Source organism: Mesocricetus auratus, unplaced genomic scaffold, assembly GCF_017639785.1.
Source record: "Mesocricetus auratus isolate SY011 unplaced genomic scaffold, BCM_Maur_2.0 Super-Scaffold_100028, whole genome shotgun sequence".
Taxonomy (NCBI): Eukaryota; Metazoa; Chordata; class Mammalia; order Rodentia; family Cricetidae; genus Mesocricetus; species Mesocricetus auratus.
Window position 1 is genome coordinate 21,758,879 of NW_024429209.1, and position 19,179 is coordinate 21,778,057.

Here is a 19,179-nt window from a genome sequence, read left to right on the forward strand (position 1 = left end):
AGAACCCATTTTTAAGTAGATAAAATTTTTTACCAAACCCTACATTGGAAGAAGCTGGCCTATCTGAATTTCTGTTGGTGTGATTAGAATGTGCCGATAATCAACTGCCAGAGTTTGGGAGTGACTACACAGTTTGAGCCAGATGTACACCACTGTACCAAAAATAAAGAGACAGCTAGGAAACAATTAACTCTAATACCTTTCCCCAGATAACACACAAAAAAAGAAATGTTCCACTTTCAAAAGTTTACATATGGCTATGATACAACATAGAACTAAAATTCATTTCTACATGCCACTCTAAGCAGCAATTTCCTTATTTCTTCCCAGGAGGTTTCAAGACTGAGTAAGATCAAATGTTGTCACCTGTCAATGTTCTTCTCATGGAACACCTGAGTGGTCCAATGCCTGGTGCCTGCTCAGTACTATATCACTGAGCAACCTTCATGCTTCTTTTCTAATGCTGATTCGTTTTGTCCATGTGACCAAAAAATTGAATATTTTTAATACTCATTTCTGAAATGGTTTTTGTTAAAATTAATATTAAAATTTAGCACTGATTTTGTTTCTATAATGAAGTCAAATAATTTTCATTTAATTGCCTTGACAGAGTGATTTGTACAGCCTTAAAATAAAAAGCTAGTGCTGCAAATATACCAAAAGAGTGGATTAAAAAGTATACAAATATGAATTCTGAAAGTAAATTTCAAGAATGTTCTTCATGGGCATGGAAATAACAAAGGAGCAAGAGCTTACATCATCATCTCCAGCAATGTAGAACGACAGAGTCTGGCTTCCAAGATTAAAATCGATCCAAAATTCCTCTAGTTTTTCATCTGATGGAATCTGCAGCTAAAATAATACATAAAACTAGTATATATTTTGCTTACATACATGGAAAATTGTCATCAGGTTACAGCCATGACTGAATTATTTGACGTTTTTTAATTCTAGAATCTAGCATCACTTACATAAAGTAGAACAGTCCCTGAATACTTTTAAGAGACAAAGTGTTAAGTAGATGAAGACAGAAGAAATGTACTCTTAGGTAGTTTAGTAACAAATGTTACTTAAATGCTTTACACAGACATATGAAAATAAAAAATTTTAAGTATTAATAGAAACTGAAAATAGCTTGAATATACTTATGATAATCAGAAATGCCTTTAAAAGCAGAGAAGAAAATGTGGAGAACTACAACTTTGCTGTTTTCTTTCTTGGCTAAGGTGAGCTGGTTCATATTTGTCCTGGTGTCACTATAATATATAGGACCAGTTAGCTGTACCATCACATCTAAATCTAGAATTTTTAATATTTTAAACCATTACATAGTCCATTTAATTTTACATAAAATTATCCAATAACTCAAGTTTTGATAAAATTAAAACTTACCTCATATTTATCAAGAAATGCTGACAAGCAAGGAAACGTATATACCCTAAAACACAAAACAGTTTAGGAAAAAAATAAATCTACCTTTCCAGAATTAACTTGTTCAGTCATAAAAACAATGTCTAGAATAAAAGAGAAATCAGAAATAGGTTATAAAATTTAAATAAAATAACCTCTTTAATGCAATTTTGAGATAGGGTCTGTTGTCTGGACTAGCCTAAAATCTGATGCCCCTACTGCAAACTTGCAAGTAACTGAGGTAATAGGTGAAACCACCACGCCAGACCAGGCCATTACTATTTTTAAACAAATATATATCTGAATTTGTTAAGGTAAAGAAAAGCCTTATTACTTTAAAGACACTTACCACTTTGACTAAAGGAATTATACCAATTAAAAATATTCTTTCAAACATGAACAAGGGTTTCCAAATTCAATGTATATTAATACAATAGATGATCCCACAGGACTTGGATGGGTTAAAAAGTAGATTTGAGTCATTGATAACAAAAGTGGTTAAGTTCTTGAACATTTTCATGGCAAAAGATTCAATTTTAAGTACTTTAGTGTGTTCTATTGGTCTCAGTAACAAACATAAGCAATAAGTGTTATTAGTATTCTTATGATGCAGCTAAGAAAACTGAAGATAGTAAGGTTAAATAACTTACAGAGTAGAAGAGATGTGAACTTATGGTTCAAATGCAGGGAATATAACTCACTGACTTAGCCGTAACTCTATCTTTCACTTCCTTAATAAATAAAGCAAACATGATTTATTCAAGAGCATCATCCATCGGGACCAGGTATTACAATGCTATTGCACTGGGCTGGAGAGATAGGTCAGCAGTTTAAGAGAGCTTTCTCTTCCTTCCAGAGTACCAGAGTTCAATTCCCAACACCCACATGGGTTTCTTAAAATCTTCTGTTAACTCCATTTCTAGGTGATCCAACTCTCCTGGCTGTTTTAGAACTGCATGTATGTGGAGCACAGGCAATACTTGTAGGTAAAAACACCCTACAAATACATTTTAATGGTAAAATTTATATTTTCTATCAATTTGTGCTTGTTTCTGGTATTAAGTACTAAAAATTCTACTTATGTTACTTATATATAAGGAGAATTTGTTTACTATATATTTTCACTCCAGATTGTAGATGTATAGCCAGATTTTTATCATTCCTCAAATACCAATAATAATATACATGTAATTCCGAAGAAAAGTAAACCAAATATGGACAGTTACTAATATGAATTAAATAAAATGCATTTTTCCTTCCAAGCAAAAACCCAAATAAAGGCATCAGAGTATTTCAGGTGAGCAGTGTGCTAATTTACTGTATGCTACATAAATAGTGTCTTGAATAAATTTTGCAGTGCAATAAAACTGTATTTATAGACACCCATAGCTGGGCTCAGCGTTACTTCCTGAACAGATAACTATGTGCTATATCTGGCTTACCTTCTCTTATCTCCAAGCACACCATTTACCAAGTTGAGAAATACCCTGCAATCCTAGTTTTCAAAAGAGAAAAATGGTTTTAAAAATCAGAATCATACAAAAGTCTTTACTAGACTTGTTATTTTTATACATACTACTTACTGTTTCGAATTCACAGTCTTTAATTGCTTTAAATGCATTAGCAATAAAATCCATTGAAAACCACTGACACGCCAGTTCTCGTCTCCGTTTTTCTGTAGTCATTCTACACAAAGCTTCCACAATGCCTACCTGTAACTCATAATCTTAAAACAATTGTTAGTCAATGGAGAGGTCAAAACTCTTAGAAGTTCAGCTTATAAAACTTAATTTTGGCTGGGTGGCGGTGGCACACACCTTTAATCCCAGCACTCAGGAGGCAGAGACCGGCAGATCTCTGTGATTTCGAGGCTAGCCTGGTCTGCAAGAGCGAGTTCCAGGACAGTCTCCAAAGCCACAGAGAAACCCTGTCTCGAAAAACAAAACAAAACAAAACAAAAAACAAACAAAAAGAAAACAACTTGATTTTGTAAGGCACAAAACCAAGAGAAAAAGAAAATATTTAATTTACTAAATTGTTCGCTTTTTATAAATAAAAGTTAATGTTTTAAAGAAACCGCTAAATCTTCTAAGACTTTACCACTTCATTATAATGTAAATTGAAAAACAATTTCTACAACATACAAAATTTTTGTTATGATGTTTACAGTTATCCCATGGTATATATTAAAGCCATACTTTACATATAAATCACTAAATCAAATTTTACTCATAGGAATCTAGTGAAAACTTCTTTAAAGTAAATATATTCTTTAAAATCTGTCTATCAACTGCAAAAATACTAGACATTATAGTTTCAATAACTGCCATTTAAGAAAATTTTTAGCATAAGAAATTCTAATAAATTAGAACACTAAGCTACCAACACAACTATTGCCAGACACATTTATTTTATCTAATTTTTCTTGTCATGACAAATTATTTGTTCCAAGACATGTCTTTATTTTTACTAATCTAAAATTTTTCCTTCAGTTTATATAAACAAATTATAATTCCTTTGATGTATTATTATTCTGGTAACATGAAGGTTAATAACATGGTCAAAGGTATATAATATTCATACGTTTGAAATGATTTCATATCTTAGAGATACTTACCTCCTACATCTATAATCCTTTCTCCCATATTACTCCTGTGAATTAAAATAAGAAATTATATACTAAATTAATATTAGATAGAAAGCCCATTATATTTGAGGGGAAAACCCGTAAAATTTACAATTAGCTAGTATAACTGACTTTAGAAGAAAATATAAACACTATTATACCCAAAATTGTAAGACTGTCGGTCTTGATTAATTCAAACTTGTGTTTGCCATGTTTCTTACAACTACTAAATCGAACAACTGATCAAAACAAGGTATTAAAAAAATCATTACATGAGAGTTAATGTTTCTTGATTAGAAAGTATTTTGTTGGAATCTTGAGGTATTCTGTCAAGCATCAAATTCATTTTTTTTAAAGCCTAGGAAAGAAAAGAAAGTAACTTTGTTTTCCAAGAAGCATTTGGAGAAGCAGGCATATGAGTTCAAAAGCCTAGGTTTTCTCTTACTCATGCTCTATAAGTAAGGGATGTAAATCAGGTGAAGGGAAGGACATCTAGTCTAAAATGCAACTTACTGAAGTTCTCACACACACCGTGTGAACACATGAACTACTCTAAGATCCTTAGATCTTAAAACAAGTAAAAGGTTACCAACTTTTTGTTCTTTTTGTTATACATATGCATGTACATATACAAAACTACATGCTATTTGGTATTTACATACTAGAGAACTCCTAGGACTTAGGCAGTATAGGTTCACACATTAGTAATACACATACATAAATCCATTCAATTATAGATTTTAATGAATATTTAGAATATACATCACCAGACAATAAATTAGTCAAACAACAGAAATATACCCCATGACATCAATTTAAGAAACTTAGTCTAATTTTTTTTTACTTTTATCATTCACTTTCTCAGTTTTAGGTTTTAAAAGAGAGTTACCTCCTGCTGAATGCAAATATTCACTCTTGGATCAATAACCAGGGCACAGATGCGAGGTATGAAACTTTCCAATACTTGCTTTTTACCTGAATAAAATGATACATTTATTGGCAGATGTTAATTTTAAATCAATTTATAAGTCACTTGTTATCTGAGGTGTTTATGAAAACTGGATTCATTAACTTTTAATCATACTCAAGCATTTTATGAAAGAAATCAACATATCTCTCATGAATCTCTTAAGTGACTTGAGAGTTTTTTGCTTGTGATGGGAGAATGTCCTTGTGTATGTTTCTTTTATTGGTTGATGAATAAAACACTGATTAGCCAGTAGCCAGGCAGGAAGTATAGGCAGGGCTATCAGAAAGGAAGGCTAGGAAGAGAACCCCAAGAAAAGCCAGCAGGGAAAGACGCCATGTAGCAGCTGGAAAGATAGGACGCCAGGCATTCTCCAATAAGATCCTTATGTAGATATACATAGACTAGTAGCTATGAGTTAATTAAGAGAGAGCTAGCTAGTAAAAAGCCTAAGCCATCGGCAAAATAGTTGATAATTAATATAAGCCTCTGTGTGTTTATTTGGGGCTAAACAGCTGTGGGACCAGGTGGGACAGAACCCTCAACTTTTAGCTATTTGTTGTTGATACCTGCTGAGAACTCGTTTTTTATCCCCCAAAGGAATGTTACTGGGTATTATTAACCACACTCCAGGCAGGCACCAAGCCCAAGAGTAGGTGGCCAACATAAAATGGACCTTATGTTTTGTTGGGGAGGCACCTTTTGTTTTCTATTACTACTTTGATTTTCATTTTTTGTTGTTTTTTTTTTCTTGAGGGAGGGAAAGAGAAAAGAAATTCATGAAGTTGGGTGGACAGTGAAGTGGGGAGATCTGGGAGGAGTTGATGGATAGGAAAACATGATCAAGATTTGAAAAAAAATTAAAACAATTTAAGACCTAATCTTTTGCAAATGGATTATCAGTACAAAATATATTCAGAAGAATTGTCTACATGCCCCCCTTAAAACCGATTTGAAAAGTTTAAGCAATGGAAATACTGCAAAAGTAAAATTACAGCTTTTTAAGTAACCATACTCAACAAAAACAACTCAGATGAAAAGCTCTATGATTTACTTAACAGTAGGAGGGGGCTCACATTACAATGTTTGCACTCTTAGGACTGTTCTTTCCTTAGAATTTACATTGCAATGCTAATGGAAAGGTAGCAGTAACTATTATTTAAATAATTAACATGCCTAACACATTTTGCCTTTCAGAACAATAAATAGAGCTATGTGTGTAAGTGATTCACCAGCTTCAGTTACCAATCATGAGGAAGTCTCCAGGGAGAAGAAATAATAAGTAACTTGGACCTGGTCTCTTAGCATAATATACTTGCTGTCTATAAATAAATGGTGACAAACTATAATATATTCTTCATTCTTTTACCACTGAAAATTTTGTTTCATTAGCTCAAAAGGTGACACACTATGTAAAATAAATGAAACATATATTTTAAAAAGTTTTAAAGATTAACAACTTTTGTTTGCCTCAATTTAAAAAGAAAACTGACAAACTATAGCATACAAAGCCAACTCTGTTTATCTTGTAAGGCAGAACTTTTTTTCAGCAAGTACTCTGTGGAAAGTATCTACATCTATCCCATTAACTAAAGAAGTAATACCAAAGACAAGCTTTGTTCATTCTACCAACTATGCACATTTTTATCACAAATAGTAACTGAGACTCCTACTTGCCAACCACACAGCAGACAAATGTCCCAGCACTAGCAAACTTTAATCTTTACTACTAAAATCCAAACTAAAAAGTATTCTCAAAAAGAGCCATCCTCAACCTTGTTACCAACTTTTGCTAGAACTGAGAAATGTTGGTTAGTAAATTTAACTTCCACTTATAAGACGGCACAGTGCTTATAACTCTAGAGTGCAGTAAAGCTGTTTTGATAACTTGTGTTATTGAATGGCACTTAGTACACTATTGTCAAGGTCAGGTTGTCTAAGTTATTCATGTTGTACAACAAGGCTGCCCTGAGAAACTGGTTTACTAACATTTGCCTCCCTTTTGAGGGCAGAGGATGACTCTACATCTGGTGGGTACCCAACACCACCATCTTTCCAGCACCACCCATAAAGTATGAACAGAACTTATTCCCCAAAGCAAAAAGAGTGGCACTCTATAAATTTATCCAAGTAAATTGGGACTGTCGAAGTAGATGCATGCATTAAAGTCAGATCACAAAAACCAGGCCTGAACACTGAGTGGGCACAGCAGACTATATCTAATAAAGAGCACACCTCATATTCTGATGAGAATTCCTCCACCTGTCTGTCATCTGATCACCTGGTGTGTGTGGTGTGTGTGTGTCAAAGGACTGAGAAAGAACTCTTCCTGACTGCCCCAGGGGTCTCACTTTGGCTCTATCCTCCACAGTTGACATTGCCTACTTAAACTGCCACCCATGCATACTCATGCTGTCCACCTATCTATTCATCTGGACCTGGGTCTTGTCCCTTGTCTCTATAAATTCCATCATACCTTGTTCCTATATCTATGGCAGCAGCAGAATCCCACCAGCCTTCCAAGCCTGGGTTCACGACCTCATTCTTACAGAGACTCTCTTCTACATTCCTATCAGTCTGTCTTGAACTCTCAGGACTTTCTGAAACTCTTTATACTTTGTTGCATCCTCTATGACCCTTTACAGTTTAATAATAATAATGGTAACCTACACGTATATGAATATACCTATATGTGTGTGCTTATGTATGTGATGGTAGAGTATTATATGAGGGTTTAAGTATCAGTAACAAAGATTGAAATAAAATGACCTATATTTGCCTTATTCAGGGCTATCAAAATAAGCAGAATTACTTACAGATTGTTGTCAATGAATCTACCATACCACAAATTTATTATCCAACAAATTGTGATAATGTGGGAAGACAAATGTACAAGCTCACAACCACCACACTGCTTTACACATTTCCCATACTACCAAAAGTTTAAAATGAGAAGCAACCTGTAGACATCAGGCTATGTCCTACTCTCTTAAGTTACTACACATTGTAACAACAACAAAACCTGTTTTTTTAGGCTCAATTTATAAAGCAGCTTTTGACTCCATTTTGAGGGTGCAAGATAACTGATTGCCTAGGCAAATACATGAACAGCACCATAAACGACTATTTTTCAAGGGAATTCAAGGCTGAATGGGCACATATATGTAGTCAAATCACATAGGAAAACAGGCCCAAGAACTTACTAGCCAATCAGACTAGGGAGAGGGTGCAAAATTCCCTCACCTGGCCTCCATCAAGTGGGAGAAATTTAGCACTGTTATAGCAATAGCCTGACAACCAAACTGTCATCTGACACCTGGCATATGGGTCAAATACCAACAGGCAGAGAACTCTCAGCTGTCCTTAGGACTTTGGCTCAGCATCCCACTGCTGGGGTGGCCTGTTTCACTGCTGTCTGATCCACTTAGTTCATTCAATCTGGACCTGACCCCTACTGCTTCTGCTCTGGACCCTGTGTCCTGTTCTTGTCTCTGCAGATGGCTGTATCTTTTCTCTTAATCCTGACTCTCCCATGGCCTGATTTTGAAGACAACAGTGTTTTTCCTGGTGGTGGTTTGAGTTATCTTTTAACACAGAGACTACTACATTTTCTCAGAGTCCAGTGCTAAAATCTGTGGAATTCTGCTGTATTCATTCTGTAAAACACATATGCATAGATAAAGATATATTTATTATACATTAGGTGATATGAGAGTAAATAGTAATTAAGAAAGGAATTTAAAAAAACACTGCATTCACTATTGTGGGGTATTTGTAAAGTATGTAAAGATGTATTGCTGTGATTGGTGTAATAAAAAACATGAATGGCTAATAGCTAGACAGGAGAGTATAGGCAGGACTTCCAGGCAGAGAGAGAACTCTTGGGAAAAAGGCAGGGTTGCCAACCAGACAAGGAGGAAGCAGGATGGGCAGTATGGAGATGAGATAAGGTGTCTCATGAAAGAAAGTCAATTTAAAAAATATGGGTTAAGTCATAAAAAATAGGAACAAGCTTAAGCTAAGGCTGAGCTTTTATAATCAATAATTTTCCATGTCATTATTTGTGGGCTGGAGGACCCAATGAAAATGCACTACAATTCACCTTGACCATGCTACCAAGTACGTGGATTATCTGGCAAAGCAATGCCATTGAGGACACTCTATTTTTGTGAAAGTATGGTTATTCAACAAATCTGACACACTGAAAAGACATTTCATGTTTGTCTATGTTTCTGACATAGTGAGCACATGAAAATATCTCAGCCGGGCATTTTGGGCACATGCTGGTAATTCTAGCACTCAGCAGGTGGCAGCAAGAGGATCAGGAACTCAAGGCCTCTCAGCTACATAATGAAGAGTGCCCTGGCTCTATGTGGGATTCTGGCTCAAAGGTGACGTATATATCTGTCTCCATTCCTTCACAAATATGCAAAGGGCATTATGGGCTTTTCCAAGCTCCAACTTGAGGTCCAGCAATATTTTTGGAGCCCGATTTTATTACAAAGGAAAACTGCTACACTCAAGAGTCCATTTTACCACATCACCTTAGCAGGAAGGGATGACTTTACTGTAATGATACTCTGAAGAGCAGACATTCTAAACAGAAACATGGCAGCAAGTATCAGAATTCTATTAATACCTCTATGTGATTGACATTTTCAATTAAAATATTCCTTAACTGACAGATTTTCCTGAAGGCCAATACCAGCCATTTCTATATATCTATAAAATTTCATTGTAAACAATTTTTAAAACAAAAAAAAACTGTGATCCATAAGATACAAAAGGACTCATTTCTGCCTCATTAGCAAATCTGTAATACAAAAACATTCTCAATTGTACCCATAAATCGATTTTGAAATTTGTTTACTTATATGAAATGCCTACTTCTAAAGTCTGCACTTTTTTCTCTTGGCCTACAACAAAGTTTAAACTTTTGCTACCTGGTCTTTTACAGAAAAGTTTGATTCTTTAATTAGATCATGAATTCCTAGGGCAGTATTATGTTACAAAATTATAGTAAAAGTTCCCAGTAAGTTGTTTTGATGGAAATAAGATATTTTACCTTCATCATTGATGTCATACACAACCTAAAAAAATAGGAAATATTTTATTATAATTTTATTATAAATCATTACAAAAGCTATTAAAATAAGTTTTAATTCACAGCATAGCTAATTTTAACTTATTAATAAATTACTTAACACTAGCCAGCTTAAATGCTTTATATAGTCTAGACAGAGTAATCCAAGTCACTAACTAGTCTATTAATGATTCTTAGAACCAAAACAAATGGCTTTCTAATAATCACATGCTCTATGACAATCAACGTCATTTACCATCAAAAGATCAAATAAGTCTTCTATCATGTTCATAACAGCTTCATCTTTTGATTGTCCTTGGCTCACAATAATCTCCTTGGACTTTTCAAACCAGGAAACCATGTAAAGATGAACACATATATTAGTTACTTTGAATTCCATTTTAACAACTTTTATCTACTTGTTTAGTCAGTAAACCTAAGAATAAAATGACATTAAAATAAAAACTTTAGTATTGAATCAAAGAACTTTTATATTTTAAAATGTCTTGTATTTTTTTAACTTACTCTCTACTTTCTTGCTATTTAAAATAGGAATGAAGTTAATATTAATTCCATTACAAAGACCCTTACCACTTCCCTCTTTAAATTCCTACTACAGATACACTACCTTATTTTGATTCAGATATGAGTACATAATGTGTCTGAGCTTTTAATCAATGTGCTGGCTATATGTCAGTAAAAATGCAAAAATCGGTCTTATATTTTATAGGGGGGTCAGACAATAAACAAACTGACTTAGTCAACAGAAAATAATTCAAATAAAGACCCACTGGCATCAAATTCACATAGTTGTCAAGGAACTTGTGCAGTTTCCTTCTGACCTTTATCCTTATAGCAACTACCCACATCATATAAATATTGACTCTCAAAAGTTCTACGTCAAATTCTTTTTATTTATTTTCAGCAGTTTGGACTGCTTTTTTAGTAGACATTGTACCTTTGTATCATTATCAGATTTCCCTTCTATGAATATGTACTTATCTTTTGAACTAATCCTTGTTTTATCATGGCCAGAAGTCCAGCTTGTCCCAATATAAAGATATTCTTGCTGCATCTTCCAACACATGTCAAGATGTCTGAAATGGTTTGGATATCCCTTTTGTTAAGTTCCTAAAACAAAAAGTACATATTTAAAGTGTTGCAAATAAAAGCAGTATGAGGTAGACATTGTTCCAGGAGGAGCAGCACTTTATAATCTTATGAATCCTAAAAGGGAGTCATTCTTATCTTTATAATGGAAAGGATGAGAATAGCTTAATAAAGCAACTTGTCCCAAACCACCCAGCTAATGGCAAACTGAGTAGTCATCTGCACTGTTGTGAGTGATCATTGTTATTTAGAACCTCTTGTAAATATTGTCAGTCTTTTTAAATAGTCCGTCCCCTCCCCAGCTTCCTAATGAATAGAACCTGGGCTGTAGATAGCTGATAGCAATCTACAGTTAGGTTACTCAACTTTCCTTCCTGCAATTAGGTTACTTAGCACCTACCTATTAACACCTCTTATCTTCAGCCTTTTCTGAGACTCTCAACACTCCCTCATAGGTGACCAAGAACACTCCCCAGCAGATTACTAGGCACTGATCCCTCCCTTATTGTCCTATATCCCCCCTACCTCATTTCCCCTATTTAAGCCTGTACAGAGCTCTCATTAAATGACAGTTTGATGGGAAAATCTGTCTCGCTGTCATCTTCTCTTGTCTCTTGTTCATTTCATTCCAGGTTCCCGTGGGCTCGAAGCCATTATGCCCTGCTGGACAAGGCAGGGCACAATCCTTGAAAACTCCATGGAAGCAGTTGTCCCTTCTAATTAAAAAAGTTAAACTCAAGACTGACTGACTTTGAGACAAGATATTACTTTATAGCTGAGAAAGGCCTGAAACTTGTGACACCCCTCCTGCTACATTACAGGCATGAGCTACCACAAGTAGATTGGAAATTCTACCAACGATTCATCCCCAACCTTAGATACCTTAGGCCAATTTGTAGTTGTCTTTTTCTTAATAGAAATTTATTTCAGAAATGCTAAATCAAATCCAAGATCTTGGATTGTTTTGTCTTTATTTTTTTGGTTTTTCGAGACAGGGCTTCACTGTGTAGCCCTAATTGTCCTAGCTCTTATAGACCAGGCTGGCCATGAACTTACAGAGATCCACCTGCACCTGCTTCGGCCTCCCAAGTGCTGGAATTAAAAGCATGTGCCACCACTGCTTGGCTTTTTTTTTCTTTCTCTTTTGGTGTTTATTTTTTAAATCACCAAGTACTATATACTGTCATAAATATGCTGATGGGTTTTTAAAAGTAAAGTTGTTTATAGGTAACCTTTCCCCTCAGATTAATAAGAATAGTCTTTGGAACAGTTTTTTTTTTATTTTACTTTAGAAAAAAGTTCAATGTGTTGTGATACTCAAATAACAAATGGTGAGATAAAAATATTTAAATAATTGTAAGTAATCTTCATATTTTTGTGAATGGGGTACTTCCTAGAAACCAAATTCATATGTAATAATTTTAAGAACCATTAAACAAGAGTGAGTGTTTACCCTGCATATTAAGTCATCCAACTTGTGGAGGAATTGCTTGCTGCATTTAATCTTCACATCTTCATAAATATCAATTTGTAAAAGTATCATCAAAGGGTTGAAGTCATTTTTTCTCAAGGCATCATCAATACACTTTTCCAACTGCTGGAGAGAGAAAGTTAACAGCACAGATAGTCTAACAGGACTAGTTTATTTTATGCAATTGAGTTACCAAAGAATGGTTTTGAACGAAAACAGTTCATAAAATACCTTTAAAAAGTCTATTACTATTCAGAGTAACTGAATTAGAGATTTTCTTTAGTAACAATTTCAGATAGAAAATATTTCATTAAAGTTTCCAATTTTTATCTTCACTGGCTCAAATCACAAACTTAATGAAAAATCAAATCAACATTATAGTAACTATACTTAATATCATAGACAAAATCCTAGCATATCTAATTACAAACTTCATAATATTTAAAAATAAAACTGCATCAAGAATTACCCTTTTAAAAATTATACCCATTATTTCAACTTAAATATAACACCAATATATCCCCACTATTATAGTACAGCATAAGAAATCTTCCAGACTGTAATCTGATCACTTAAACAGACCTAGTAATAAACTACATGTATATAAATGTAAGGATCATACAATTTAAAACTTTGATCTGATTATCTAGGTATAATAATCAGTGAATGACTATTTTCAATATTGAAAGTACATAAATAATACATTTCACATATTATGTTCTTACTATACTTTAAAACACTTTAATAAAGAAACCGTATTTAAGTTACTCTAGTATTTTATAAGTTTGTCATTACTAAAGATGTAGCAACAGATTAAGATGTAAGTACACAAAGGTATTTTAGTGATTAAAATGATTGCTTGTGGTCTAGGGACTACATACTTGGAAGTCTGGTCTCACAGGCATGTTTACTTCATTTGAAAACAGCAGAAGACAAACACCTATGAAAGAGAACATTTTATGTACCATAATTCTATATGTTTACAGTTTAAAGATCTTAAATATATGATAGTAATTGTTCTCATACCAAATATACCATACTAGTTTCTTAAAATTCACTTCTGGATATTTGTTATATACTTTAGATTATATATCCTGTCACAGATACGAGTTTAGTTGTGTTCCTAAGACACAGATTAAAATAATTTTGAAGAACTGAGGTATCAAAGAGAAAATTTAACATGAAAGTGGAAAAGATTAAGAACAAGTCATTCAGAAAAGGAGAAACTCAAAAACTCAAGTGGCTAATAAAAAGGGAAAGATGTTACCTCTATAACAGAATTTCTAATAAAAAGATAAACACCTGCAACATTCACTAGGATGGCAAAAAGTTAAAAATTCTGATAATGTGGAAAATAGGAAATGATGGGTATCAATAATATCTACTTTTTTTCAAAGTGCAAACAAAAAAATTTTGTCTATGTTTCATAACATGTAGCTCTATTTCTAGTTTTACAGGACCATAGAAGTATAAAAAAAGAGAATTAATTTTTATTGGGGCCCGGCCTCTAACAGCAAGGGGGGGGATGGAAAGCCTGCCTTTGCTGGCATGGTGGGGACAAAGTAGGTAAATAAAAAGCAATGCAACTGAACGCTTAATTGTGTAGCTTAGTCAACTGGTCTTTATCTCAGAATGAAGCCCATATCAAAACAGGGTAAAAACAAAAGTGAAACAAGAATAGATGGTCCCTCTAGAGAGTATTTATGAAAATTTTAAACTTCATACACGATCAAGCTATATTCTGTGAAGTACATCTGTGTATGTGTTAAGAATGAAAGGATCAGGAATAAAACTGAACAAAAGAAAGACAAAACAAAAAGGGTTTGGGGATGGGGCAAAGCTTCCTCTAAATGAGCCAACCTCTCCTTTCATTTTATTCTCAAGCTTCCTTTTCTCAGATCTTAAGCTTTTTTTTTCTTTTTAATAACGACTCTTTTACCTTAAATTACTTCCATCAAAAATGTTAGTTGGTAGCAGTTAGCTAGCAAGTAACTATTAGACTATTGGGTAAGCTCTATAAAACAGAGTACCATAATACAGTAACATTTATTCAAAAATGTCGGTTGCTAAGACATTTTTAAGACTAATATATAAGGTCAATAGTTAATTCTAAGAAAAATTCAATATACCAAAAATATTTTAAAATGCATCTACTTTTATGAAAAGATATTCATTTAATGTACTTTGAACATAAGTATTGTTTCAATCCTAATGATTGCCAAAAAGTGATTGTTAGATGATGGTGATGTTAGAAAATAAGAACATATAAAATATACTAGTTTATAAATTAAGTAGGTCTTTGTTATCTTTCCAAAATCACCAGCACATCAAATATCCATAATGAATGCATTCAGTTAGAACGAGTATTTTGCCAATAATCATAAAAATACCTCTACATCCCCTCTTCCATTTTACTACAGTTAAAAATGTATCTGTGAAACTGAAGACTGAAAGATTTTATTTCATTTCCAATTTGAAAATGTAATTTAAAACATTCGTTAAAATATATGATAGAAACTAGTTGTGTACTGTTTCCTAAGGACCAGCAGCTGTCAGCAGCCCTGTCATGTTTCACAAACAACTGGAAGTAATGCATTTTCCCAAAAGTGCTCTAAGCCATAACACACACAGCACAGAAGAATTATGTCAAAAAGACATATTGCGCTAGCCAGATGGTTTCATTTTCTAGTCTTATTTTTTGCAAAGGAGCCAAACAAACAAAAAAAAAAGGACATTTAGTTACTATCTACATAGGTGGATTTTTTTTTAAAAGAAGGAAAAGTAGCCCAGTCACACACCCACTACCACTGAAATAATACTGGCGGCAGCAAAGCCAAGACGAGTTCTATGAGCCACAACGTCAAGCAAGCCAACTGTCTTCCATCAAAGAGAACGCTAAGCAAAGTAATTAGAGCTTTGTCCCCCGAGAGGCAAAACGTTTAAAAGATCTTTATGAAACTTGTAAAAGAGCCGCCGGGGAAGCAGGCGCGGAACAAATCTCCACGCACGGGGCTGGGCCCAGTCAGCAGGCTTTGCACGGCCCATGTCGAAGCAACCCCCGAAACACTGAGGGACAAAGGGGGTGGGCGTGCAGAGCAAAGGGTTAAGGCAGCGCTCAAGCACGTGGGCGCAAGCTCACCCTCGTGTGTGTGCGCGTGCATGCACAAGCATGTGGGCACAAGCTCACCCTCGTGTGTGTGTGTGTGTGCGCGCGCTCAAGCACATGGGAGCAAGCTCACCCTCGTGTGTGTGTGTGTGTGCATGCGCTCAAGCACATGGGAGCAAGCTCACCCTCGCGTGTGTGTGTGTTCACGTGCATGCTCAAGCATGTGGGAGCAAGCTCACCCTCGTGTGTGTGTGTTTGTGTGTGTGTGTGTGTGTACTCAAGCACATGGGAGGAAGCTCACCCTCTCGCGCGTGTGTGTGTACTCAAGCATGTGGGCGCAAGCTCACCCTCGTGTGTGTGTGTGTGTGTGTGTGTGCGTACGCTCAAGCACATGGGAGGAAGCTCACCCTCGCGTGTATGTGTGTGTGTGTGTTCATGTGCATGCTCAAGCATGTGGGAGCAAGCTCACCCTCGTGTGTGTGTGTGTACTCAAGCACATGGGAGGAAGCTCACCCTCGCGTGTGTGTGTGTTCACGTGCATGCTCAAGCACGTGGGAGCAAGCTCACCCTCGTGTGTGTGTGTGTGTGTGTACTCAAGCACATGGGAGGAAGCTCACCCTCGCGAGTGTGTGTGTACTCAAGCACGTGGGCGCAAGCTCACCCTCGTGTGTGTGTGTACTCAAGCACGTGGGCGCAAGCTCACCCTCGTGTGTGTGTGTGTGTGTGTGTGTGTGTGTGCGCGCACATGGGAGGAAGCTCACCCTCGCGTGTGTGTGTGTGTGTACTCAAGCACGTGGACGCAAGCTCACCCTCGTGTGTGTGTGTGTGTGTGTGTGTGTAGGAGCGCACGCTCGCGTACACACTCTTGACGAGGCTAAGGGAGGCCCAGGTCTCACGAGGGCTGAGGGACCCACGTGGCAGGAAGCGCTCAGACAGGAAGTCCTCGGACAGGCAAGACCTGCCACCACCCCGCCAGAGGCCAGCCAGCCCCGTGCTCCCCTCCCTCCCGTGTCACCTGTCACCCGGCCCCCGCCACCCACCCACGCCGTCTGGCTCCTTCCCACAGCCCTCGCGGCTCACAAACTCCCGGGACGGGACGGAGGGCCGTGCCCACGGGGCCAGGCCGCCCCTCTGTCCCCCCCGCCACGCCCGCCACGCCCCTGTCCCTCCCAGCACGACCCCCGCCACGTCGCGCGGCCCCGGGGACCCCACGCCGCCCTCGCACACCCCAGCCTGGCGGCCGCCTCCGCCCACGGGCTCCGGACGTCGAGTGTGGGCTCCGCTCGGCTCCGCTCCGGCTCCTCCTCAGCCGCCCCGGCTCCCAACGGAAAGCGGGAACCGCTCGTCCAATCAGCGGCCGCCCAGCCAGCCAGGCCACGCCCCCTGCCCTCGGGGGAGAATCCCATCCCACTTCCGATGACCCCTGCCCTGTCCGCCGCGGGCCGGCCGGAAGTGACGGAAGTAGGGTCTGTGAAGCTGCTTTCCTACTCCTGAGACACTCTGGCCCTCACCCCATGCGGTGATGCCGCGCTGCGGGGCCGCCCGCCGACAGGGGGCGCTGTGCGGGCGCCGGCCATGTCCCACCTAAAGAGAAGAAACACCGGCCGTTAGGAGACAGAACCTGCACGCCCTGGAGGCCTCCACCACCACCCTCAGTGAAGCAGCCCTATGTTCTTTCCAAAGGGACAGCGCTGGGACTCGTCCATTTTCTCTGCGCCCTAGATGTAGGGTGGCCCAGCCTTTTGACAGGTTGCACGGGCATGCTTTGCACACCCGTGAAACGCTGCCTTATTCATTCAACACTTGGGTTATTTCTGAGACCCGGTGGATGCTCTGCAGCAAATCAGAGGGCAGCAAATCAGAGATTAAATGGTACTTTCAGTAACATCTTGATTTCCTATCTAAAAAACAAAAAAACAAAACAAAACAAAAACTATGCTTGTCTTTTTTTTTCTTTTTAATTATCTATATGATGACTGGGCTAGGGTGCACCTCAGCCGGGGTCAGTATGCAGCAGACCCAGGCTTCAGCGGTGTCTTCTTAACTTTTCCTGGGGGATGAGATCGAATGTCTACTCACCCCAGATAGGGCTCCAGTGACAGAGACCGAAGGCAGGGTTCCACCCACATCTAGCTTACATAGCAGAGCTTTCTGGGCTTACAGGATGCAAGTGACCTCGAAGCAGCAGCGTCACCGAATAGCCTGAGCCTAGCATGGACAATTGATGACAGCTTCCCCATAGCCGCAGCACCAGAGACGCACTACTTGGGGGCAACCCTCCACTCCTTATATAATCGAGCACCACCCAAGCCCACGAGACCGCGTGTAATTAGAGCTGAATTACATATAGCTGGAGAGGGGCGTGCAAAGGGAGCGACTGGATTCCCGGGCGAGGGCTCCAGTGAACCATCCTACCCAGTCAGCAGCCTGCAGGTCAGACGTTCTTGGGTCTTCCCAGTAGTAACAGCTATTCTCGCGAAGGTGATGGCTGTTATGCTCGGAGGGTAGCCTTCCACATCAAGTGAACAGCACACATGATCCTGACTTAAATGTGCTTTGGAAAACGCTTGGAAAATACACACACACACACACACACACACACACACACACACACTGTGGACCAAGCCGTTCAAATCACACAGAAAAACCTCGGTGTTTCTAATTTTGGCTTAGCTAGAATTACAGACATCATCACAACTTTGTGACTTGTTAAACTGAATGTTGAGCTAATTCCTCCCTGAACCCCGGACCTCATGCATGCCAGAAAAGTAATTTACCATTGAGTTTTACTTCCATTCCTCTTTGTACTTTCTGACACAGGATCTAAGTTGCCCGGGTATGTAACTTGAGTTTGAGATCCTTCTGTCTCAGCTTCCCAAATGGCTGAAATTACAGGCCCTGGGAGATCCTAACTTAAAAAAAAAAAATCAACATTCTCAGTTGACAGGCTTTTATTGGGTACTCAAGACATTTAGCTTCCATTGAATTAGTTACACACAAGTACTAGGAGTATATTATTATACAAAAACGTAAGATCAGAGTGTGTCTGCCTCATGACCTGAGACTTGCATCATTATTTTCACACTCTGCTTTCTTGTAACAGACTTACCATCATCCATGATGCAATCTAGTGGTTTCCCAACTAGCAGCTTGTTAGTAGCTTGCTAGTAGAGACACAAATGTGTCTTTAAACAGTAACATGAAGGACAAAAGTATGTTACTCCTGTCCGGAGGTTTTTTGTCAATTCAACACAAACCTAGATGGGAAGATGGAATCTTACTTGAGGAAATGTCTTCATAAGATTGTCCTGTAGACAAGTCTGTGGGGCATTGTCTTAACTAACAATTGATGTGGGCGAACCTAGTTCAAAGAGCAGTGCCAGCCCAGAACAGATGCTTCTGGGTT

At 37.8% G+C, this 19,179-nt stretch overlaps 1 protein-coding gene across 1 annotated transcript in view; it reads right to left on the reverse strand.

Moving 5' to 3' along the window:
• Positions 1 to 13,602, reverse strand: part of Sycp2 (synaptonemal complex protein 2) — a 65,269-nt gene extending 51,667 nt beyond the window's left edge. The window contains exons 1-12 of the mRNA XM_040732975.1: positions 13,549 to 13,602; positions 12,650 to 12,793; positions 11,089 to 11,217; positions 10,343 to 10,447; positions 10,069 to 10,093; positions 4,926 to 5,011; positions 4,309 to 4,394; positions 4,028 to 4,062; positions 2,994 to 3,136; positions 2,853 to 2,905; positions 1,393 to 1,438; positions 757 to 852 (exon numbers count right to left, since the gene is read on the reverse strand). Coding sequence (XP_040588909.1) covers positions 757 to 852; positions 1,393 to 1,438; positions 2,853 to 2,905; positions 2,994 to 3,136; positions 4,028 to 4,062; positions 4,309 to 4,394; positions 4,926 to 5,011; positions 10,069 to 10,093; positions 10,343 to 10,447; positions 11,089 to 11,217; positions 12,650 to 12,793; positions 13,549 to 13,572 — 972 coding nt within the window. The 5' untranslated portion in view covers positions 13,573 to 13,602. The remainder of the gene's footprint in view (positions 1 to 756; positions 853 to 1,392; positions 1,439 to 2,852; positions 2,906 to 2,993; positions 3,137 to 4,027; positions 4,063 to 4,308; positions 4,395 to 4,925; positions 5,012 to 10,068; positions 10,094 to 10,342; positions 10,448 to 11,088; positions 11,218 to 12,649; positions 12,794 to 13,548) is intronic.
• Between the last annotated feature and the right edge of the window lie 5,577 nt (positions 13,603 to 19,179).